The following is a 25,369-nucleotide window of genomic DNA, read 5'->3' as shown; positions in this document are numbered from 1 at the left end:
CCTAGCAACAGTCTCCGGGGTCCATCCTGCCTCGCGACGGCCTATCCTACCTAGCAACAGTCTCCCCCGCCTAGCAACCGTCTCCATGGTCCATCCTGCCTCGCGACAGCCTATCCTACCTAGCAACAGTCTGTCCTACCTAGCAACAGTCTCCGGGGTCCATCCTGCCTCGCGACAGCCTATCCTACCTAGCAACAGTCTGTCCCACCTAGCAACAGTCTCCATGGTCCATCCACCTAGCAACAGTCTCCATGGTCCATCCACCTAGCAACCGTCTCCATGGTCCATCCTGCCTACCGACGGTCCATCCACCTAGCAACAGTCTCCATGGTCCATCCGCCAAGCGACAGTCCATCCACCTAGCAACCGTCTCCATGGTCCATCCTGCCTACCGACGGTCCATCCACCTAGCAACCGTCTCCATGGTCCATCCTGCCTACCGACGGTCCATCCACCTAGCAACCGTCTCCATGGTCCATCCTGCCTACCGACGGTCCATCCACCTAGCAACAGTCTCCATGGTCCATCCGCCAAGCGACAGTCCATCCACCTAGCAACCGTCTCCATGGGTCCATCCTGCCTAGCGATGACCCTTCCACCCAGGAGCAGTCCCAATGGTCCATCCCACCCAGTGATGGTTTATTCCACCTGGCGATAGTCTGTCCCACCGAGGGATGGTCCATTCCACGTAGCGATGGGCCGTCTATGATGGTCCATCCCACTGAACGATGGTACATGCCACCTAATGACGATGGATGCACCCCCTGATGATGGTCCATCGTACCCCCCCACCCACTGACACTCCATCACACTAGGTGACGGGCCACGTGGACCATTGAGTGGGAGTGAAGCAGTTGTGCTGCCCAGGTAGATCCAGCTGTAATGGAAGCCTCTGATTTTGTTCACAGAGTAAGGAGATTGGGATTCAGATGCAGGAGGAACTCTTCAAAGTCACCAATGAGCTTCAGACTGTGAGTATCTCTCACCCTTCCTTCACCTACAGAGCTCGGCAGGAGAGAAACTCCCCATTCCTGATTACTGCTTCACCAATGACCCGCAAAGCACTTGTTGTCTTGATAAAAAAAAAAGCTCCTCCCCCTTCCCCAGGAGGCCCCGCCTGGTGTGGTACCTACCCCTTCAGTCCGGGGTCCGGGAAGCTCTTGGGTCCCAGTCTGTGCGGAGTTACCTGATCTCAGGCGAGCCGGGACGCTGGGGGTTACAGTTGGCCTCAGTGCCCCTGGGTTCGTGAGCGGTGGGGGGAGGGGGGGAGGGGAATCAGCCAGTGTTTTGGCACCTGATCGCTGCCCAGTGACTCCAGCTGGAAAGTGTGTGTGTGTGTGTGTGTGTGTGTGTGTGTGTACGGTGTGAGGACAGAGTCGGGCTCGGCTGGGAGGCCCACCACAGTAGAATAGTCCACCAACACAACACGCCCATCCACAACCTTAAACACCCACTCCCTCCCCCTCCGGCACACCGTGGCTGCAGTGTGTACCATCCACAGGATGCACTGCAGCAACTCGCCAAGGCTTCTTCGACAGCACCTCCCAAACCCACGACCTCTACCACCTAGAAGGACAAGGGCAGCAGGCACATGGGAACAACACCACCTGCACATTCCCCTCCAAGTCACACACCACCCCGACTTGGAAATATATCGGCCGTTCCTTCATGGAATCATAGAAAGGTTACAGCACAGAAGGCAGCCATTCGGCCCATCGAGTCCACGCTGGCTCTATGCAAGAGCAATCCAGCTAGTCCCACTCCCCCGCCCTATCCCCGTAGCCCTGCAAATTCTTTACTTTCAAGTATTTATCCAGTTCCCTTTTGAAGGCCATAATTGAATCTGCCTCCACCACCCCCTTGGGCAGTGCATTCCAGATCCTAACCACTCGCTGTGTAAAAAGGTTTTTCCTCATGTCACCTTTGGTTCTTTTGCCAATCACCTTAAATCTATGCCCACTGGTTCTTGACCCTTCCGCCAATGGGAACAGTTTCTCTCTATCTACTTTGTCTAGACCCTTCATAGTTTTCAAATACCTCGATCAAATCTCCTCGCAACCTTCTCTGTTCCAAGGAGAACAACCCCAGCTTCTCCAGTCTATCCACGTAACTGAAGTCCCTCATCCCTGGAATCATTCTAGTAAATCTCTTCTGCATCCTCTCTATGGTCTTCACATCTTTCCTAAAGTGCGGTGCCCAGAACTGGACACAATACTCCAGTTGTGGCCGAACCAGTGTTTTATAAAAGTTCATCATGACTTCCTTGCTTTTGTACTCTATGCCTCTATTTATAAAGCCCAGGATCCTGTATGCTTTTTTAACCACTTTCTCAACCTGCCCTGTCACCTTCACCGATTTGTGTACATATACCCCCAGATCTCTCTGTTCCTGTACCCCCTTTTAGAGTTGTGCCCTCTAGTTTATTCTGCCTCTCCTCGGTCTTCCTACTGAAATGCATCACCTCGCATTTTTCTGCGTTAAATTTCATCTGCCACGTGTCCGCCCATTCCACCAGCCTGTCTATATCCTCTTGAAGTCTATCACTATCCTCATCACTGTTTACTACCCTTCCAAGTTTTGTGTCATCTGCAAATTTTGAAATTGTGCCCTGTACACCCAAGTCCAAGTCGTTAATGTATATCAAGAAAAGCAGTGGTCCCAGCACCGACCCCTGGGGAACACCACTGTACACCTCCCTCCAGTCCGAAAAACAACCGTTCACCACTACTCTCTGTTTCCTGTCACTTACCCAATTCTGTATCCATGCTGCCATTACCCCCTTTATTCCATGGGCCGCAATCTTGATGAGAAGCCTACCATGTGGCACTTTATCAAATGCCTTTTGAAAGTCCATATACACCACATCCACCGCATTGCCCTCATCTACCCTCTCTCTTACCTCATCAAAAAACTCTATCAGGTTAGTTAAACATGATTTGCCTTTAACAAATCTGTCGCTGCGTCAAAATCCTGGAACTCCCTTCCTAACAGCACTGTGGGAGAACCTTCACCACACGGACTGCAGCGGTTCAAGAAGGCGGCTCACCACCACCTTCTCAAGGGCAATTAGGGATGGGCAATAAATGCCGGCCTCGCCAGCGACGCCCACATCCCAAGAATGAATTTTAAAAAAAACTCAGACGTGAATAATGACCCACTGGAGATTGCCTGGACTGTGAGTCTGTGCCCCAACAAGAGTCAAGACCTTGGGGGCAGGAACACGGGGGAGGCCATTCAGCCCCTTAAGTCTGTTCTGCCATTCAATTAGATCATGGCTGATCTGTATCTTAACTCCATTTACCCACCTTTGCTCCATATCCCTCGATACCCTTACCCAACAAAAACTATCGATCTCAGTCTTGGATTTTCCAATTGACCCCCAGACTCAACAACTTTTTGGGGGAGAGAGTTCCAGATTCCCACTCCCCTTTGTGTGAAGAAATGCTTCCTGACATCACCCCTGAACGGCCTGGCTCTAATTTTAAGGTTCTGCCCCCTTGTTCTGGACTCCCCCCACCAGAGGAAATAGTTTCTCTCCATCGACCCTATCAAATCCTTTAATCATCTTAAACCCCTCGATTAGATCACCCCTTAATCTTCTACACTCGAGGGAATACAAGCCGAGTCTGTGCAACCTGTCCTCAGAATTTAACCCTTTTAGCCCCGGTATCATTCTGGTGAATCTGCGCTGCACCCCCTCCAAGGCCAGTATATCCTTCCTGAGGTGCGGTGCCCAGAACTGAACCCAGTGTCTCCAGATGAGGTCTGACCAGAGCTCTGTCCAGCTCTAACATAACTTCCGTCCCTTTGTATTCCAGCCCTCGAGATAAAGGCCAACATTCCATCAGCCCTGTTGGTTATTGTTTGTATCTGTGCTTTAGCTTCAAATGATTTGTGTATTTGGACCCTCAATGCCACTGGACACCCTCTGATACCTCGTCCGAGTAGCTGTGTGCGACAGTAGACAAGAGGAGAGACGCAGAGGTAAAGGGTGACATTTTCAGGGCTATGGAGAAACAGCAGGGGGAGTGGGACTAATTCGATAGCTCTTTCAAAGAGCCAGCACAGGCACAATGGGCCGAATGGCCTCCATCTATGCTGCGTGATTCTAGGAGGGGAGAGAGGAGAAGGGATCACTGTCGCAATCGTATCCTGTGGATATCTGACCCTCTGCCATTGTGTTTTTTCCCCCATTAAATAACAAACAGGCCATGAAGACCTACCACAATTACCACTTGGAGAGTGTCAACGCAGAGAGCAAGCTGAAGGAGGTCGAGAAGCTCGAGGAGAAGCAGATGGGAAAATCCATGGAGCAGGGGGCCGGTCAGCTGGGAATGGACAATAAGGCCCAGAGACGGGGCTCCCTGCGCAAGATCGAGAAAATGAAGGAGAAGGTACAGCACAGGTTACGTCAAGCTCCCTCTACACTGTCCCATCAAACACTCCCAGGGCAGGTACAGGGTTAGATACAGAGTCAAGCTCCCTCTACACTGTCCCATCAAACACTCCCAGGGCAGGTACAGGGTTAGATACAGAGTAAAGCTCCCTCTACACTGTCCCATCAAACACTCCCAGGGCAGGTACAGGGTTAGATACAGAGTCAAGCTCCCTCTACACTGTCCCATCAAACACTCCCAGGGCAGGTACAGGGTTAGATACAGAGTAAAGCTCCCTCTACACTGTCCCATCAAACACTCCCAGGGCAGGTACAGGATTAGATACAGAGTAAAGCTCCCCCTACACTGTCCCATCAAACACTCCCAGGGCAGGTACAGGGTTAGATACAGAGTAAAGCTCCCTCTACACTGTCCCATCAAACACTCCCAGGGCAGGTACAGGATTAGATACAGAGTAAAGCTCCCTCTACACTGTCCCATCAAACACTCCCAGGTCAGGTACAGGATTAGATACAGAGTAAAGCTCCCTCTACACTGTCCCATCAAACACTCCCAGGACAGGTACAGGATTAGATACAGAGTAAAGCTCCCTCTCCCATGGATGGAGCTCATTTCGACCCTCAGAGGAGCATCTCCGAGTGCGACTCTTTCCCGTGTCCCTCCTCTCAGTGAGGCTGTTAGTTGAGTGCTGATTTTGGGCCGTGCTTGTGCTTTAGGCTGTTGCCCATTATCGAGTGAGCTGAGAAAGGACATTTCACGTAGGGTCCCACCAGCCAGGGAGCCTTCATCTCAGGCTTGGCTCGATTCAAAAGCACCGTCCCAGAGATGAAGGGACGAGACCACCTTGTTCTCTGAAGCCTGAATCAGCAGTGGACGGAGGGATGGGCCAGGATATGGGGAAAAGAGGGAGGGGGGAGAGGGAGGGGCGGTGCCTTTGCACGTTCTCGGGATTCACACACCATTACTTGTCTTGTTTCTCTCCCAGCGGCAGGAAAAGTACCTGGAGAACCAGCTGAAATGTACCAAGGCAAGGAACGACTACCTGCTGAATCTGGCCGTGGCCAATGCAGCTCTCAGCAGCTACTTCATCCAGGACGTGTCTCACCTCATCGACGTAAGTGGCAGCCACTCTGCATACACAGGGGAGAGAGGGGATCGTTAACAGGCCTGGGTCGCGGTTCGGGAATCCCCGGGAATGCCGCTCACTCGGGAACTCAGTGGGTGTAGGGTTACGGTGTGGTACTGAGCCAAGCGCCTGAGGCAGGGCCTGAGTTACATCCACCCCAGGTAATTGCCTTACTCTGTGTGTCGGTCTCACTCCCACGGGTCTGTCCCGCGACACCCTGCAATGCTGCCTGTCGACGGGCCTGTGATATCATTCTGCACACGTTCTGAGACTGCTGGTTCCGACTGCATCAGTGCCTCAGAGTGACTCCTGCCTGCTTCCCCTTTCATTGTGAGCTCAGGAAGGGGCACATGTGAGGCTACAAAATCACAGCTTCGATGTTACTGAGTCAACACACCAGCCCGTTTAAATAAGAAAGAAAGAACAAACTTGCATTTCTACTGCGCCTTTCATGACCTCAGGATGTCCCAGAGCAATTCACAGCAAACAAAGCACTTTTTCTGAAGTGTGGTCACCATTGTAATGTGGGGAATGTGGCAGCCAATTTGCACACACCAAGATCCCACAAACATCAGTACTGACCCTCCGACAGTGCGGCGCTCCCTCAGTACTGCCCCTCCGACAGTGCGGCGCTCCCTCAGTACTGCCCCTCCGACAGTGCAGCGCTCCCTCAGTGCTGACCCTCCGACAGCGCGGCGCTCCCTCAGTACTGACCCTCCGACAGCGCGGCGCTCCCTCAGTACTGACCCTCCGACAGTGCGGCGCTCCCTCAGTACTGACCCTCCGACAGTGCGGCGCTCCCTCAGTACTGACCCTCCGACAGTGCGGCGCTCCCTCAGTACTGACCCTCCGACAGTGCGGCGCTCCCTCAGTACTGACCCTCCGACAGTGCGGCGCTCCCTCAGTACTGACCCTCCGACAGTGCGGCGCTCCCTCAGTACTGACCCTCCGACAGTGCGGCGCTCCCTCAGTACTGACCCTCCGACAGTGCGGCGCTCCCTCAGTACTGACCCTATGACAGTGCGGCGCTCCCTCAGTACTGACCCTCCGACAGTGCGGCGCTCCCTCAGTACTGACCCTCCGACAGTGCGGCGCTCCCTCAGTACTGACCCTCCGACAGTGCGGCGCTCCCTCAGTACTGACCCTCCGACAGTGCGTCCCTCCCTCAGTACTGACCCTCCGACAGTGCGTCCCTCCCTCAGTACTGACCCTCCGACAGTGCGTCCCTCCCTCAGTACTGACCCTCCGACAGTGCGTCCCTCCCTCAGTACTGACCCTCCGACAGTGCGTCCCTCCCTCAGTACTGACCCTCCGACAGTGCGTCCCTCCCTCAGTACTGACCCTCCGACAGTGCGTCCCTCCCTCAGTACTGACCCTCCGACAGTGCGTCCCTCCCTCAGTACTGACCCTCCGACAGTGCGTCCCTCCCTCAGTACTGACCCTCCGACAGTGCGTCCCTCCCTCAGTACTGACCCTCCGACAGTGCGTCCCTCCCTCAGTACTGACCCAATGACAGTGCAGCACTCCCTCCAATGCTGGAAACAGTTTCTCCTTATTTACTCCATCAAAACCCTTCCTGATTTTGAACACCTCGATTAAATCTCTCCTTAAGCTTCTCTACTCGAAGGAGAACAAGCCCAGATTCTCCATTCTCTCCACGTGAGTGCTGTTGAGTGTGGAAATAACAAGGCCCAGGCAGCCTTGGTCAGCCGAGGTTTCAGCTAAACACTAACAGGAAGTGGTTGAAGAGGAAGTGGCTGCTCTCTTAGTAATTGCAGCAGTTCTTGTTTTCATGGCTTCCATTCAGCGGATGCTCAAATTCACTCTTATTGAGTCTGTAAATTGAGCCAATAAATAAAGAAGGAACTCCCATTTCTACAGCCCCTTTCACCACCTCAGGACGTCCCAAAGCTTCACAGCCAATGAAGTACTTTTAAAGTGTGGTCACTGTTGTAATGTAGGAAACGCAGCAGCAAATTTGCGCACAGCAAGATCCCACAAACAGCAATGTGATAATGAGCAGATCATCTGTTTTTTTAGTGATGTTGGTTGAGGGATAAATATTGGCCCCAGGACCCCGGGGAGAACTCCCCCTGCTCTTCTTCCAATAGTGGCCGTGGGATCTTTTACACCCCCCTTCCTCTCTCAGTTCAATCACTGGGGTAATGTTCCACAGCCCCCTTCCTCTCTCAGTTCAATCACTGGGATAATGTTCCACAGCCCCCTTCCTCTCTCAGTTCAATCACTGGGGTAATGTTCCACAGCCCCCTTCCTCTCTCAGTTCAATCACCGGGGTAATGTTCCACAGCCCCCTTCCTCTCTCAGTTCAATCACTGGGATAATGTTCCACAGCCCCCTTCCTCTCTCAGTTCAATCACTGGGATAATGTTCCACAGCCCCCTTCCTCTCTCAGTTCAATCACTGGGGTAATGTTCCACAGCCCCCTTCCTCTCTCAGTTCAATCACTGGGGTAATGTTCCACAGCCCCCTTCCTCTCTCAGTTCAATCACTGGGATAATGTTCCACAGCCCCCTTCCTCTCTCAGTTCAATCACCGGGGTAATGTTCCACAGCCCCCTTCCTCTCTCAGTTCAATCACCGGGGTAATGTTCCACAGCCCCCTTCCTCTCTCAGTTCAATCACCGGGGTAATGTTCCACAGCCCCCTTCCTCTCTCAGTTCAATCACTGGGGTAATGTTCCACAGCCCCCTTCCTCTCTCAGTTCAATCACTGGGGTAATGTTCCACAGCCCCCTTCCTCTCTCAGTTCAATCACTGGGGTAATGTTCCACAGCCCCCTTCCTCTCTCAGTTCAATCACCCGGCTGCTTTTTTCCCCTTCTCTCTAAGAGGCACTGAGGCCAAGACAGGCTGATCAGGGAGGGACAGGAGTACAGAGGAGCTGAACACAGGGCAGGGCGGGAGTGACCCGGAGCACAGTGAGGGATCACAGGGCAGGCTGGGAGTGACCCGGAGCACAGGGAGGGATCACAGGGCAAGCTGGGAGTGACCCTGAGCACAGGGAGGGATCACAGGGCAGGCTGGGAGTGACCCTGAGCACAGGGAGGGATCACAGGGCAGGCTGGGAGTGACCCGGAGCACAGGGAGGGATCACAGGGCAGGAGGGGAGGGATCACAGGGCAGGCGGGGAGTGACCCGGAACACAGGGAGGGATCACAGGGCAGGCAGGGAGGGATCACAGGGCAGGCGGGGAGTGACCCGGAACACAGGGAGGGATCACAGGGCAGGCGGGGAGTGACCCGGAGCACAGGGAGGGATCACAGGGCAGGCTGGGAGTGACCCGGAGCACAGGGAGGGATCACAGGGCAGGCTGGGAGTGACCCGGAGCACAGGGAGGGATCACAGGGCAGGAGGGGAGTGACCCTGAGCACAGGGAGGGATCACAGGGCAGGCGGGGAGTGACCCGGAGCACAGGGAGCGATCACAGGGCAGGCTGGGAGTGACCCTGAGCACAGGGAGGGATCACAGGGCAGGCGGGGAGTGACCCTGAGCACAGGGAGGGATCACAGGGCAGGCGGGGAGTGACCCGGAGCACAGGGAGGGATCACAGGGCAGGAGGGGAGTGACCCTGAGCACAGGGAGCGATCACAGGGCAGGCTGGGAGTGACCCGGAGCACAGGGAGGGATCACAGGGCAGGCGGGGAGTGACCCGGAGCACAGGGAGGGATCACAGGGCAGGCTGGGAGTGACCCGGAGCACAGGGAGCGATCACAGGGCAGGCAGGGAGTGACCCGGAGCACAGGGAGGGAATCACAGGGCAGGAGGGGAGTGACCCGGAGCACAGGGAGGGATCACAGGGCAGGAGGGGAGTGACCCGGAGCACAGGGAGCGATCACAGGGCAGGAGGGGAGTGACCCGGAGCACAGGGAGGGATCACAGGGCAGGAGGGGAGTGACCCGGAGCACAGGGAGGGATCACAGGGCAGGAGGGGAGTGACCCGGAGCACAGGGAGCGATCACAGGGCAGGAGGGGAGTGACCCGGAGCACAGGGAGCGATCACAGGGCAGGAGGGGAGTGACCCGGAGCACAGGGAGCGATCACAGGGCAGGAGGGGAGTGACCCGGAGCACAGGGAGCGATCACAGGGCAGGAGGGGAGTGACCCGGAGCACAGGGAGCGATCACAGGGCAGGCGGGGAGTGACCCGGAGCACAGGGAGGGATCACAGGGCAGGAGGGGAGTGACCCTGAGCACAGGGAGCGATCACAGGGCAGGCGGGGAGTGACCCGGAGCACAGGGAGCGATCACAGGGCAGGAGGGGAGTGACCCGGAGCACAGGGAGGGATCACAGGGCAGGAGGGGAGTGACCCTGAGCACAGGGAGTGATCACAGGGCAGGAGGGGAGTGACCCTGAGCACAGGGAGGGATCACAGGGCAGGAGGGGAGTGACCCTGAGCACAGGGAGTGATCACAGGGCAGGAGGGGAGTGACCCGGAGCACAGGGAGCGATCACAGGGCAGGCGGGGAGTGACCCGGAGCACAGGGAGCGATCACAGGGCAGGAGGGGAGTGACCCTGAGCACAGGGAGCGATCACAGGGCAGGCTGGGAGTGACCCTGAGCACAGGGAGCGATCACAGGGCAGGAGGGGAGTGACCCGGAGCACAGGGAGCGATCACAGGGCAGGCGGGGAGTGACCCGGAGCACAGGGAGGGATCACAGGGCAGGAGTGGAGTGACCCGGAGCACAGGGAGGGATCACAGGGCAGGCGGGGAGTGACCCTGAGCACAGGGAGGGATCACAGGGCAGGCGGGGAGTGACCCGGAGCACAGGGAGGGATCACAGGGCAGGCGGGGAGTGACCCGGAGCACAGGGAGGGATCACAGGGCAGGCGGGGAGTGACCCGGAGCACAGGGAGCGATCACAGGGCAGGAGGGGAGTGACCCGGAGCACAGGGAGGGATCACAGGGCAGGAGGGGAGTGACCCGGAGCACAGGGAGGGATCACAGGGCAGGAGGGGAGTGACCCGGAGCACAGGGAGGGATCACAGGGCAGGAGGGGAGTGACCCGGAGCACAGGGAGGGATCACAGGGCAGGCGGGGAGTGACCCGGAGCACAGGGAACGATCACAGGGCAGGAGGGGAGTGACCCGGAGCACAGGGAGCGATCACAGGGCAGGCGGGGAGTGACCCTGAGCACAGGGAACGATCACAGGGCAGGAGGGGAGTGACCCGGAGCACAGGGAGGGATCACAGGGCAGGAGGGGAGTGACCCGGAGCACAGGGAGGGATCACAGGGCAGGCGGGGAGTGACCCGGAGCACAGGGAGTGATCACAGGGCAGGAGGGGAGTGACCCGGAGCACAGGGAGTGATCACAGGGCAGGAGGGGAGTGACCCGGAGCACAGGGAGGGATCACAGGGCAGGAGGGGAGTGACCCGGAGCACAGGGAGGGATCACAGGGCAGGCTCTTTTGTGCTTTTTTCAGGAATTGATGCTCTGGCAGCGAGTCAGGAATGACTGATTGATACCATACGATTAGCATCAACTGATAGCAGCATCTCCAAGGCTTTACAACCCATCCGGATACAAAACTTTAAATAACATAGACCAACTGGGGCTCTTTTCCCTCGAAAAGAGAAGGCTGAGGGGTGACCTGATCGAGGTCTTTAAAATTATGAAAGGGTTTGATAGGGTCGATGTAGAGAAGATGTTCCCACTTAGGAACATCGGAGTATAGGAACAGGAGGAGGCCATTCAGCCCCTCGAGCCCTGCTCTGCCATTCAATAGGAACATAGGAACAGGAGTAGGCCATTCAGCCCCTCGTGCCTGCTCCGCCATTTGATAAGATCATGGCTGATCTGTGATCTAACTCCATACACCTGCCTTTGGCCCATATCCCTTAATACCTTTGGTTGCCAAAAATCTATCTATCTCAGATTTAAATTTAGCAATTGAGCTAGTATCAATTGCCGTTTGCGGAAAAGAGTTCCAAACTTCTACCACCCTTTGTGTGTAGAAATGTTTTCTAATCTCGCTCCTGAAAGGTCTGGCTCTAATTTTTAGACTGTGCCCCCTACTCCTAAAATCCCCAACCAGCGGAAATAGTTTCTCTCTATCCACCCTATCTGTTCCCCTTAATATCTTATAAACTTCGATCAGATCACCCCTTAACCTTCGAAACTCCAGAGAATACAACCCCAATTTGTGTAATCTCTCCTCGTAACTTAACCCTTGAAGTCCGGGTATCATTCTAGTAAACCTACGCTGCACTCCCTCCAAGGTCAATATGTCCTGCAAGAAAAATAGGGTGGTAATAGTAGGGGACTTTAACTTTCCCAACATTGACTGGGACAGCCATAGCATTCGGGGCTTGGATGGAGAGAAATTTGTTGAGTGTATTCAGGAGGAATTTCTCATTCAGTATGTGGATGGCCCGACTAGAGAGGGGGCAAAACTTGACCTCCTCTTGGGAAATAAGGAAGGGCAGGTGACAGAAGTGTTAGTGAGGGATCACTTTGGGACCAGTGATCATAATTCCATTAGTTTTAAGATAGCTATGGAGAAGGATAGGTCTGGCCCAAAAGTTAAAATTCTAAATTGGGGAAAGGCCAATTTTGATGGTATTAGACAGGAACTTTCAGAAGTTGATTGGGAGAGTCTGTTGGCAGGCAAAGGGACGTCTGGTAAGTGGGAGGCTTTCAAAAGTGTGTTAACCAGGGTTCAGTGTAAGCACATTCCTTATAAAGTGAAGGGCAAGGCTGGTAGAAGTAGGGAACCTTGGATGACTCGGGAGATTGAGGCACTAGTCAAAAATAAGAAGGAGGCATATGACATGCATAGGCAGCTGGGATCAAGTGGATCCCTTGAAGAGTATAGAGATTGCCGGAGTAGAGTTAAGAGAGAAATCAGGAGGGCAAAAAGGGGATATGAGATTGCTTTGGCAGATCAGGCAAAGGTGAATCCAAAGAGCTTCTACAAATACATAAAGGGCAAAAGGGTAACAAGGGAGAGAGTAGGGCCTCTTAAGGATCAACAAGGTCATCTATGTGCGGAACCACAAGAGATGGGTGAGATCCTGAATGAATATTTCACATCGGTATTTACGGTTGAGAAAGGCATGGATGTTAGGGAACTTGGGGAAATAAATAGTGATGTCTTGAGGAGTGTACATATTACAGAGAGGGAGGTGCTGGAAGTCTTAACGTGCATCAAGGTAGATAAATCTCCGGGACCTGATGAAATGTATCCCAGGACGTTATGGGAGGTTAGGGAGGAAATTGCGGGTCCCCTAGCAGAGATATTTGAATCATCCACCGCTACAGGTGAGGTGCCTGAAGATTGGAGGGTAGCAAATGTTGTGCCTTTGTTTAAGAAGGGCGGCAGGGAAAAGCCTGGGAACTACAGACCAGTGAGCCTGACATCTGTAGTGGGTAAGTTGTTAGAGGGTATTCTGAGGGACAGAATCTACAGGCATTTGGAGAGGCAGGGACTAATTAGGAACAGTCAGCATGGTTTTGTGAGAGGAAAATCATGTCTCACGAATTTGATTGAGTTTTTTGAAGGGGTAACCAAGAAGATAGATGAGGGCTGTGCAGTAGACGTGGTCTACATGGACTTCAGCAAAGCATTTGACAAGGTACCGCATGGTAGGTTGTTACATAAGGTTAAATCTCATGGGATCCAAGGTGAGGTAGCCAATTGGATACAAAATTGGCTTGACGACAGAAGACAGAGGGTGGTTGTCGAGGGTTGTTTTTCAAACTGGATGCCTGTGTCCAGCGGTGTGCCTCAGGGATCGGTGCTGGGTCCGCTGTTATTTGTTATTTATATTAATGATTTGGATGAGAAATTAGGAGGCATGGTTAGTAAGTTTGCAGATGACACCAAGATTGGTGGCATTGTGGACAGTGAAGAAGGTTATCTAGGATTGCAACGGGATCTTGATAAATTGGGCCAGTGGGCCGATGAATGGCAGATGGAGTTTAATTTAGATAAATGTGAGGTGATGCATTTTGGTAGATCGAATCGGGCCAGGACCTACTCCGTTAATGGTAGGGCGTTGGGGAGAGTTATAGAACAAAGAGATCTAGGAGTACAGATTCATAGCTCCTTGAAAGTGGAGTCACAGGTGGATAGGGTGGTGAAGAAGGCATTCAGCATGCTTGGTTTCATTGGTCAGAACATTGAATGCAGGAGTTGGGATGTCTTGTTGAAGTTGTACAGGGCATTGGTGAGGCCACACTTGGAGTACTGTGTACAGTTCTGGTCACCCTATTATAGAAAGGATATTATTAAACTAGAAAGAGTGCAGAAAAGATTTACTAGGATGCTACCGGGACTTGATGGTTTGACTTACAGGGAGAGGTTAGACAGACTGGGACTTTATTCCCTGGAGAGTAGGAGGTTAAGGGGTGATCTTATAGAAGTCTATAAAATAATGAGGGGCATAGATAAGGTCGATAGTCAAAATCTTTTCCCAAAGGTAGGGGAGTCTATAACGAGGAGGCACAGATTTAAGGTGAGAGGGGAGAGATACAAAAGGATCCAGAGGGGCAATTTTTTCACTCAAAGGGTGGTGAGTGTCTGGAACGAGCTGCCAGAGGCAGTAGTAGAGGCGGGTACAATTTTGTCTTTTAAAAAGCATTTGGACAGTTACATGGGGAAGATGGGTATCGAGGGATATGGGCCAAGTGCAGGCAATTGGGACTAGCTTAGTGGTATAAACTGGGCGACATGGACATGTTGGGCCGAAGGGCCTGTTTCCATGTTGTAACTTCTATGATTCTATGATTCTATAAGGTGCGGTGCCCAGAACTGCTCACAGTACTCCAGGTGCGGTCTAACCAGGGTTTTGTATCGCTGCAGCATAACTTCTGCCCCCTTGTACTCTAGTCCTCTAGATATAAAGGCCAGCATTCCATTAGCCTTATTGATGATTTTCTGCACCTGTTCATGACACTTCAATGATCGATGTACCTGAACCCCTAGGTCCCTTTGGACATCCACTGTTTTTAACTTTTTACCATTTAGAAAGTACCTTGTTCTATCCTTTTTTGATCCAAAGTGGATAACCTCACATTTGTCTACATTGAATTCCATTTGCCACAGTTTTACCCATTCACCTAATCCATCAATATCACTTTGTAATTTTATGTTTTCATCTACACTGCTTACAATGCCACCAATCTGTATGTCATCGGCAAACTTAGATATGAGACTTTCTATGCCTTCATCTAAGTCGTTAATAAATATTGTGAATAATTGAGGCCCCAAGACAGATCCCTGTGGGACTCCACTAGTCACATCCTGCCAATGTGAGTACCTACCCACTATCCCTACTGTCTGTCGCCTTTCGCTCAGCCAACTTCCTAACCAAGTCCGTACTTTTCCCTCGATTCCATGGGCTTCTATCTTAGCTAACAGTCTCTTATGTGGGACCTTATCAAATGCCTTCTGGAAGTTCATATAAATAACATCCATTGACATTCCCCTGTCCACTACTTTAGTCACCTCTTCAAAAAATTCAGTCGGGTTTGTCAGGCACGACCTACCTTTCACAAATCCATGCTGGCTCTCTCTGATTAACTGAAAATTCTCGAGGTGTTCAGTCACCCTATCCTTAATTATAGACTCCAGCATTTTCCCCACAACAGATGTTAGGCTAACTGGTCTATAATTCCCTGGTTTCCCTCTCTCTCCTTTCTTAAAAAGCGGAGTGACATGTGCAATTTTCCAATCTAGAGGGACAGTTCCTGAATCTAGAGAACTTTGAAAGATTATAGTTAGGGCATCCGCAATGTGCTCACCGACTTCCTTTAAAACCCTGGGATGGAAACCATCTGGTCCTGGGGATTTGTCACTCTTTAGTGCTATTATTTTCTTCATTACTGTTGCTTTACTTATGTTAATTTTATCGAGTCCCTGTCCCCGATTCAATATAAGTTTTCTTGGGATTTCCGGCATGCTATCCTCCTTTTCTACTGTAAATACTGACGCAAAGTAATCGTTCAACATGTCCGCCATTTCCCCATTGTAAATGACAATATCCCCACTTTCAGTTTTTAAGGGGCCAACACTGCTCCTGACCACCCTCTTTTTCCTAATATAACTATAAAAGTTCTTTGTATTGGTTTTGATATCCCTTGCGAGTTTCTTTTCATACTCTCTTTTTGTAGCTCTTACTATCTGTTTTGTGACTCTTTGTTGATCTTTGTATCTTTCCCATTCGCCAGGATCTGTGCTATTTTTTGCCTTTTTGTATGCCCTTTCCTTATGTCTTATACTGTCCCTTACCTCTTTAGTTGTCCATGGCTTTTTTTTTGGCAAGTAGAGTTCTTGCCCCTCAGGGGTATAAACCGGTTCTGTATCACGTTAAATGTTTCTTTAAACATTTCCCACTGATCATCAGTCGTTTTACCCATTAATAGATTTGCCCAGTTTACTGTGGACAGTCTCTGTCTCATCCCATTGAAGTCGGCCTTACCCAAGTCTAGAATCTTAGCGGCTGATTCACTTTATTCCCTTTCAAACACTACATTGAACTTGATCATGTTATGATCACTATTGGATAGATGTTCACGCACAGTTAAGCCGTTAACTAAATCTGGTTCATTACTCATTACTAAATCTAGTATGGCTTGCCCCCTTGTTGCCTCTAGGACATACTGCTGTAGAAAACTATCCCGGACACACTCAAGAAATTCACTACCTTTCTGACAGTTGCTAGTCTGCTTTCCCCAATCTATGTGAAGGTTAAAGTCCCCCATTAAGACCACTATGCCTTTCTTACACGCTTGTCTAATCTCTGCATTTATACAACCACATCATTTATACAATCTAGCACTTCAGAACTGCTGCCAGGGGTCCTATACACAACTCCCACTATAGTCTTAGATCCTTTCCTATTTCTCAATTCAACCCATAATGTCTCTGTTGGCTGCTTACCTCTCGTTATATCCCCCTTTATCATTGAAGTGATTTCATCTCGAATCATTAAGGCTACTCCTCCCCCTCTTCCATTTTCCCTGTCTCTCCTGTAGACCTTATAACCCGGTATATTTAGTTCCCAATCCTGACCATCCTGTAGCCATGTCTCAGTAATAGCTATCATGTCATACCCTCCAATTTGAATTTGAACCTGTAGTTCATTTAATTTATTCCTTATACTCCGTGCATTTGTATATAGAACTCTTAGTTGGGCCAAACACCCTAACCTGACCTTCAGCTTTGATGCTGGGTTAATTGCCTTACGCCTTCTAGTTTTCACTTTATCTGCAGTGCCTAAAGTACACTTTCTTTCCGCTGCTCTACGCTTTTCCCTTTCACTTGTTCTTGAACAACTGTTTGTACTATTTGTATTGTAGATTTCCCCTGGGTCTTCCCCTCTCTTGCTGCTCTCAACTTTACTCCCTTCTGACTCCCCGCTCAGGTTCCCATCCCCCTGCCACTCTAGTTTAAACCTTCCCCAACAGCACTAGCAAACACCCCCGCGAGGACATTGGTCCCGGTCCTGCTCGGGTGTAACCCGTCCCGCTTGTACAGGTCCCACCTTCCCCAGAACCGGTCCCAATGTCCCAGGAATCTAAATCCCTCCCTCCTACACCATTCCTGCAGCCACACATTCATCCTGTCTATTCTCCTGTTCCTATACTCACTAGCACATGGCACTGGTAGTAATCCTGAGATCACTACCTTTGAGGTCCTGCTTTTTAATTTATCTCCGAACTCCTTAAATTCATCTTGCAGGACCTCATCCCTTTTTTAACCTATGTCATTGGTACCGATATGGACCACGACTACTGGCTGTTCACCCTCCCCCTCCAGAATGCCCTGCAGCCGCTCCGTGACATCTTTGACCCTAGCACCAGGGAGGCAACATACCATCCTGGAGTCACGTTTGCGGCCGCAGAAACACCTATCTGTTCCCCTTACAATGGAATCCCCTATCACTATAGCCCTGCCACTCTTCTTCCTCCCCTCCTGTGCAGCAGAGTCACCCGTGGTGCCCCGAACTTGGCTCTTGCTGCTTTCCCCTGATAAGCCATCTCCCCCAACAGTATCCAGAGCGGTATATCTGTTTGAGAGGGAGATGGCCCCGGGGACTCCTGCTCTACCTGCCTTGTCCTTTTAATCTGTCTGGCGGTCACCCATTTCCTTTCTGCCTGCGTAATCTTTACCTGCGGTGTGACCACCTCACTGAACGTGCTATCCACGATAGTCTCAGCATCACGGATGCTCCACAGTGAATCCACCCACAGCTCCAGCTCCGAAATGCGGTTAGCCAGTAGCTGCAGCTGGACACACTTCCTGCACACATGGTCGCCAGGGACACCGGTAGCGTCCATGACTTCCCACATAGTGCAGCAGGGGCATATCACGGGTGCGAGCTATGCTGCCATGACTTGCCTTAGATTTACACTGTGTTCACCTCTCGGACTCTCCTCCCCCTCTCGGACTCTCCTTTTACACTGTGTTCACCTCTCGGACTCTCCTCCCGCTCTCGGACTCTCCTTTTATACTGTGCTCACCTCTCGGACTCTCCTCCCGCTCTCGGACTCTCCTTTTACACTGTGTTCACCTCTCGGACTCTCCTCCCGCTCTCGGACTCTCCTTTTATACTGTGCTCACCTCTCGGACTCTCCTCCCGCTCTCGGTCTCTCCTTTTATCCTGTGCTCACCTCTCGGACTCTCCTCCCGCTCTCGGACTCTCCTTTTACACTGTGCTCACCTCTCGGACTCTCCTCCCGCTCTCGGTCTCTCCTTTTATCCTGTGTTCACCTCTCGGACTCTCCTCCCGCTCTCGGACTCTCCTTTTACACTGTGCTCACCTCTCGGACTCTCCTCCCGCTCTCGGACTCTCCTTTTACACTGTGTTCACCTCTCGGACTCTCCTCCCGCTCTCGGACTCTCCTTTTACACTGTGCTCACCTCTCGGACTCTCCTCCCACTCTCGGACTCTCCTTTTATACTGTGCTCACCTCTCGGACTCTCCTCCCGCTCTCGGACTCTCCTTTTATACTGTGCTCACCTCTCGGACTCTCCTCCCACTCGGACTCTCCTTTTACACTGTGCTCACCTCTCGGACTCTCCTCCCGCTCTCGGACTCTCCTTTTATACTGTGCTCACCTCTCGGACTCTCCTCCCGCTCTCGGACTCTCCTTTTATACTGTGCTCACCTCTCGGACTCTCCTCCCACTCGGACTCTCCTTTTACACTGCGCTCACCTCTCGGACTCTCCTCCCACTCTCGGTCTCTCCTTTTACACTGTGCTCACCTCTCGGACTCTCCTCCCGCTCTCGGACTCTCCTTTTATACTGTGCTCACCTCTCGGACTCTCCTCCCGCTCTCGGACTCTCCTTTTACACTGTGTTCACCTCTCGGACTCTCCTCCCACTCTCGGACTCTCCTTTTACACTGTGCTCACCTCTCGGACTCTCCTCCCGCTCTCGGTCTCTCCTTTTATACTGTGCTCACCTCTCGGACTCTCCTCCCACTCTCCTTCTCTCCTTTTATACTGTGCTCACCTCTCGGACTCTCCTCCCACTCGGACTCTCCTTTTATACTGTGCTCACCTCTCGGACTCTCCTCCCACTCTCGGACTCTCCTTTTACACTGTGCTCACCTCTCGGACTCTCCTCCCGCTCTCGGACTCTCCTTTTACACTGTGCTCACCTCTCGGACTCTCCTTTTACACTGTGCTCACCTCTCGGTCTCTCCTCCCGCTCTCGGTCTCTCCTTTTACACTGTGCTCACCTCTCGGACTCTCCTCCCACTCTCGGACTCTCCTTTTACACTGTGCTCACCTCTCGGACTCTCCTCCCACTCTCGGACTCTCCTTTTATACTGTGCTCACCTCTCGGACTCTCCTCCCGCTCTCGGACTCTCCTTTTATACTGTGCTCACCTCTCGGACTCTCCTCCCACTCGGACTCTCCTTTTACACTGTGCTCACCTCTCGGACTCTCCTCCCGCTCTCGGACTCTCCTTTTATACTGTGCTCACCTCTCGGACTCTCCTCCCGCTCTCGGACTCTCCTTTTATACTGTGCTCCCCTCTCGGACTCTCCTCCCACTCTCGGACTCTCCTTTTACACTGTGCTCACCTCTCGGACTCTCCTCCCGCTCTCGGACTCTCCTTTTACACTGTGTTCACCTCTCGGACTCTCCTCCCACTCTCGGACTCTCCTTTTACACTGTGCTCACCTCTCGGACTCTCCTCCCGCTCTCGGACTCTCCTTTTACACTGCGCTCACCTCTCGGACTCTCCTCCCGCTCTCGGACTCTCCTCCCACTCTCCTTCTCTCCTTTTATACTGTGCTCACCTCTCGGACTCTCCTCCCACTCGGACTCTCCTTTTACACTGTGCTCACCTCTCGGACTCTCCTCCCACTCTCGGTCTCTCCTTTTACACTGTGCTCACCTCTCGGACTCTCCTCCCGCTCTCGGACTCTCATTTTATACTGTGCTCACCTCTCGGTCTCTCCTCCCGCTCTCGGTCTCTCCTTTTACACTGTGCTCACCTCTCGGACTCTCCTTTTACACTGTGTTCACCTCTCGGACTCTCCTCCCACTCTCGGTCTCTCCTTTTACACTGTGCTCACCTCTCGGACTCTCCTCCCGCTCTCGGACTCTCCTTTTATACTGTGCTCACCTCTCGGACTCTCCTCCCGCTCTCGGACTCTCCTTTTACACTGTGCTCACCTCTCGGACTCTCCTCCCGCTCTCGGACTCTCCTTTTACACTGTGCTCACCTCTCGGACTCTCCTCCCACTCTCGGACTCTCCTTTTATACTGTGCTCACCTCTCGGACTCTCCTCCCGCTCTCGGACTCTCCTTTTATACTGTGCTCACCTCTCGGACTCTCCTCCCACTCGGACTCTCCTTTTACACTGTGCTCACCTCTCGGACTCTCCTCCCACTCTCGGACTCTCCTTTTACACTGTGCTCACCTCTCGGACTCTCCTCCCACTCTCGGACTCTCCTTTTACACTGTGCTCACCTCTCGGACTCTCCTCTCACTCTCGGACTCTCCTTTTACACTGTGCTCACCTCTCGGTCTCTCCTTTTACACTGTGCTCACCTCTCGGACTCTCCTCCCACTCTCGGACTCTCCTTTTACACTGTGCTCACCTCTCGGACTCTCCTCTCACTCTCGGACTCTCCTTTTACACTGTGCTCACCTCTCGGACTCTCCTCCTGCTCTCGGACTCTCCTTTTACACTGTGTTCACCTCTCGGACTCTCCTCCCGCTCTCGGTCTCTCCTTTTACACTGTGCTCACCTCTCGGACTCTCCTCCCGCTCTCGGACTGTCCTTTTACACTGTGTTCACCTCTCGGACTCTCCTCCCACTCTCGGACTCTCCTTTTATACTGTGCTCACCTCTCAGACTCTCCTTTTACACTGTGCTCACCTCTCGGACTCTCCTCCCACTCTCGGTCTCTCCTCCCCCTCTCGGTCTCTCCTCCCGCTCTCGGACTCTCCTTTTATACTGTGCTCACCTCTCGGACTCTCCTCCCGCTCTCGGACTCTCCTTTTACACTGTGCTCACCTCTCGGACTCTCCTCCCACTCTCGGACTCTCCTTTTACACTGTGTTCACCTCTCGGTCTCTCCTCCCACTCTCGGACTCTCCTTTTACACTGTGCTCACCTCTCGGACTCTCCTCCCACTCTCGGACTCTCCTTTTACACTGTGCTCACCTCTCGGTCTCTCCTCCCGCTCTCGGACTCTCCTTTTACACTGTGCTCACCTCTCGGACTCTCCTCCCACTCTCGGACTCTCCTTTTATACTGCGCTCACCTCTCGGACTCTCCTCCCCCTCTCGGACTCTCCTCCCCCTCTCGGACTCTCCTCCCACTCTCGGACTCTCCTTTTACACTGTGCTCACCTCTCGGACTCTCCTCCCACTCTCGGACTCTCCTTTTACACTGTGCTCACCTCTCGGACTCTCCTCCCACTCTCGGACTCTCCTTTTACACTGTGCTCACCTCTCGGTCTCTCCTCCCGCTCTCGGACTCTCCTTTTATCCTGTGCTCCCCTCTCGGACTCTCCTCCCACTCTCGGTCTCTCCTTTTACACTGTGCTCACCTCTCGGACTCTCCTCCCACTCTCGGACTCTCCTTTTACACTGTGCTCACCTCTCGGACTCTCCTCCCACTCTCGGACTCTCCTTTTATACTGTGCTCACCTCTCGGACTCTCCTCCCACTCTCGGACTCTCCTTTTACACTGTGCTCACCTCTCGGACTCTCCTCCCGCTCTCGGACTCTCCTTTTATACTGTGCTCACCTCTCGGACTCTCCTCCCGCTCTCGGACTCTCCTTTTACACTGTGCTCCCCTCTCGGACTCTCCTCCCACTCTCGGACTCTCCTTTTACACTGTGCTCACCTCTCGGACTCTCCTCCCGCTCTCGGACTCTCCTTTTACACTGTGCTCACCTCTCGGACTCTCCTCCCGCTCTCGGACTCTCCTTTTACACTGTGCTCACCTCTCGGACTCTCCTCCCACTCTCGGACTCTCCTTTTATACTGTGCTCACCTCTCGGACTCTCCTCCCACTCTCGGACTCTCCTTTTATACTGTGCTCACCTCTCGGACTCTCCTCCCACTCTCGGACTCTCCTTTTACACTGCGCTCACCTCTCGGACTCTCCTCCCCCTCTCGGACTCTCCTTTTATACTGTGCTCACCTCTCGGTCTCTCCTCCCACTCTCGGACTCTCCTTTTACACTGCGCTCACCTCTCGGACTCTCCTCCCCCTCTCGGACTCTCCTTTTACACTGTGCTCACCTCTCGGACTCTCCTCCCGCTCTCGGACTCTCCTTTTACACTGTGCTCACCTCTCGGACTCTCCTCCCGCTCTCGGACTCTCCTCCCGCTCTCGGACTCTCCTTTTATACTGTGCTCACCTCTCGGTCTCTCCTCCCACTCTCGGACTCTCCTTTTACACTGTGCTCACCTCTCGGACTCTCCTCCCACTCTCGGACTCTCCTTTTACACTGTGCTCACCTCTCGGACTCTCCTCCCGCTCTCGGACTCTCCTTTTACACTGTGCTCACCTCTCGGACTCTCCTCCCACTCTCGGACTCTCCTTTTATACTGTGCTCACCTCTCGGACTCTCCTCCCGCTCTCGGACTCTCCTCCCGCTCTCGGACTCTCCTTTTATACTGTGCTCACCTCTCGGTCTCTCCTCCCACTCTCGGACTCTCCTTTTACACTGTGCTCACCTCTCGGACTCTCCTCCCACTCTCGGACTCTCCTTTTACACTGTGCTCACCTCTCGGACTCTCCTCCCGCTCTCGGACTCTCCTTTTACACTGTGCTCACCTCTCGGTCTCTCCTCCCACTCTCGGTCTCTCCTTTTACACTGTGTTCACCTCTCGGACTCTCCTCCCACTCTCGGACTCTCCTTTTATACTGTGCTCACCTCTCGGACTCTCCTCCCACTCTCGGACTCTCCTTTTACACTGTGCTCACCTCTCGGACTCTCCTCCCACTCTCGGACTCTCCTTTTACACTGTGCTCACCTCTCGGACTCTCCTCCCGCTCTCGGTCTCTCCTTTTACACTGTGCTCACCTCTCGGTCTCTCCTCCCGCTCTCGGTCTCTCCTTTTACACTGTGCTCACCTCTCGGACTCTCCTCCCGCTCTCGGACTCTCCTTTTACACTGTGCTCACCTCTCGGACTCTCCTCCCACTCTCGGACTCTCCTTTTACACTGTGCTCACCTCTCGGACTCTCCTCCCACTCTCGGACTCTCCTTTTACACTGCGCTCACCTCTCGGACTCTCCTCCCCCTCTCGGACTCTCCTTTTATACTGTGCTCACCTCTCGGACTCTCCTCCCGCTCTCGGACTCTCCTTTTACACTGCGCTCACCTCTCGGACTCTCCTCCCCCTCTCGGACTCTCCTTTTATCCTGTGCTCACCTCTCGGTCTCTCCTCCCACTCTCGGACTCTCCTTTTACACTGTGCTCACCTCTCGGACTCTCCTCCCGCTCTCGGACTCTCCTTTTATCCTGTGCTCACCTCTCGGTCTCTCCTCCCACTCTCGGACTCTCCTTTTACACTGCGCTCACCTCTCGGACTCTCCTCCCGCTCTCGGTCTCTCCTTTTACACTGTGCTCACCTCTCGGACTCTCCTCCCGCTCTCGGACTCTCCTTTTATACTGTGCTCACCTCTCGGTCTCTCCTCCCACTCTCGGACTCTCCTTTTATACTGTGTTCACCTCTCGGACTCTCCTCCCGCTCTCGGACTCTCCTTTTATACTGTGCTCACCTCTCGGTCTCTCCTTTTACACTGTGTTCACCTCTCGGTCTCTCCTTTTACACTGTGTTCACCTCTCGGACTCTCCTTTTACACTGTGTTCACCTCTCGGACTCTCCTTTTACACTGTGTTCACCTCTCGGACTCTCCTTTTATACTGTGCTCCCCTCTCGGACTCTCCTCCCACTCTCGGACTCTCCTTTTACACTGTGCTCACCTCTCGGACTCTCCTCCCGCTCTCGGACTCTCCTTTTACACTGTGTTCACCTCTCGGACTCTCCTCCCACTCTCGGACTCTCCTTTTACACTGTGCTCACCTCTCGGACTCTCCTCCCGCTCTCGGACTCTCCTTTTACACTGCGCTCACCTCTCGGACTCTCCTCCCGCTCTCGGACTCTCCTCCCACTCTCCTTCTCTCCTTTTATACTGTGCTCACCTCTCGGACTCTCCTCCCACTCGGACTCTCCTTTTACACTGTGCTCACCTCTCGGACTCTCCTCCCACTCTCGGTCTCTCCTTTTACACTGTGCTCACCTCTCGGACTCTCCTCCCGCTCTCGGACTCTCCTTTTATACTGTGCTCACCTCTCGGACTCTCCTCCCGCTCTCGGACTCTCCTTTTACACTGTGCTCACCTCTCGGACTCTCCTCCCGCTCTCGGACTCTCCTTTTACACTGTGCTCACCTCTCGGACTCTCCTCCCACTCTCGGACTCTCCTTTTATACTGTGCTCACCTCTCGGACTCTCCTCCCGCTCTCGGACTCTCCTTTTATACTGTGCTCACCTCTCGGACTCTCCTCCCACTCGGACTCTCCTTTTACACTGTGCTCACCTCTCGGACTCTCCTCCCACTCTCGGACTCTCCTTTTACACTGTGCTCACCTCTCGGACTCTCCTCCCACTCTCGGACTCTCCTTTTACACTGTGCTCACCTCTCGGACTCTCCTCTCACTCTCGGACTCTCCTTTTACACTGTGCTCACCTCTCGGTCTCTCCTTTTACACTGTGCTCACCTCTCGGACTCTCCTCCCACTCTCGGACTCTCCTTTTACACTGTGCTCACCTCTCGGACTCTCCTCTCACTCTCGGACTCTCCTTTTACACTGTGCTCACCTCTCGGACTCTCCTCCTGCTCTCGGACTCTCCTTTTACACTGTGTTCACCTCTCGGACTCTCCTCCCGCTCTCGGTCTCTCCTTTTACACTGTGCTCACCTCTCGGACTCTCCTCCCGCTCTCGGACTGTCCTTTTACACTGTGTTCACCTCTCGGACTCTCCTCCCACTCTCGGACTCTCCTTTTATACTGTGCTCACCTCTCAGACTCTCCTTTTACACTGTGCTCACCTCTCGGACTCTCCTCCCACTCTCGGTCTCTCCTCCCCCTCTCGGTCTCTCCTCCCGCTCTCGGACTCTCCTTTTATACTGTGCTCACCTCTCGGACTCTCCTCCCGCTCTCGGACTCTCCTTTTACACTGTGCTCACCTCTCGGACTCTCCTCCCACTCTCGGACTCTCCTTTTACACTGTGTTCACCTCTCGGTCTCTCCTCCCACTCTCGGACTCTCCTTTTACACTGTGCTCACCTCTCGGACTCTCCTCCCACTCTCGGACTCTCCTTTTACACTGTGCTC

General features: G+C 53.2%; 1 protein-coding gene across 1 annotated transcript in view; it reads left to right on the top strand.

Annotated features, from left to right (window-relative positions):
• Positions 1–4,998: 4,998 nt before the first annotated feature.
• LOC137316288 (SLIT-ROBO Rho GTPase-activating protein 3-like) overlaps positions 4,999–25,369 on the top strand; it is a gene marked incomplete at its 3' end in the record, with an annotated part of 43,129 nt that continues 22,758 nt past the window's right edge. Inside the window, exons 1-2 of the mRNA XM_067980358.1 lie at positions 4,999–5,073; positions 5,383–5,511. Of these exons, the coding sequence (XP_067836459.1) occupies positions 4,999–5,073; positions 5,383–5,511 (204 nt within the window). The remainder of the gene's footprint in view (positions 5,074–5,382; positions 5,512–25,369) is intronic.

The sequence above is a fragment of the Heptranchias perlo genome, unplaced genomic scaffold, assembly GCF_035084215.1.
Source record: "Heptranchias perlo isolate sHepPer1 unplaced genomic scaffold, sHepPer1.hap1 HAP1_SCAFFOLD_579, whole genome shotgun sequence".
Lineage (NCBI taxonomy): Eukaryota > Metazoa > Chordata > Chondrichthyes > Hexanchiformes > Hexanchidae > Heptranchias > Heptranchias perlo.
The sequence above is the reverse complement of the archived record's forward strand: the minus strand, read 5'-3'. Positions and strand labels throughout refer to the sequence as shown.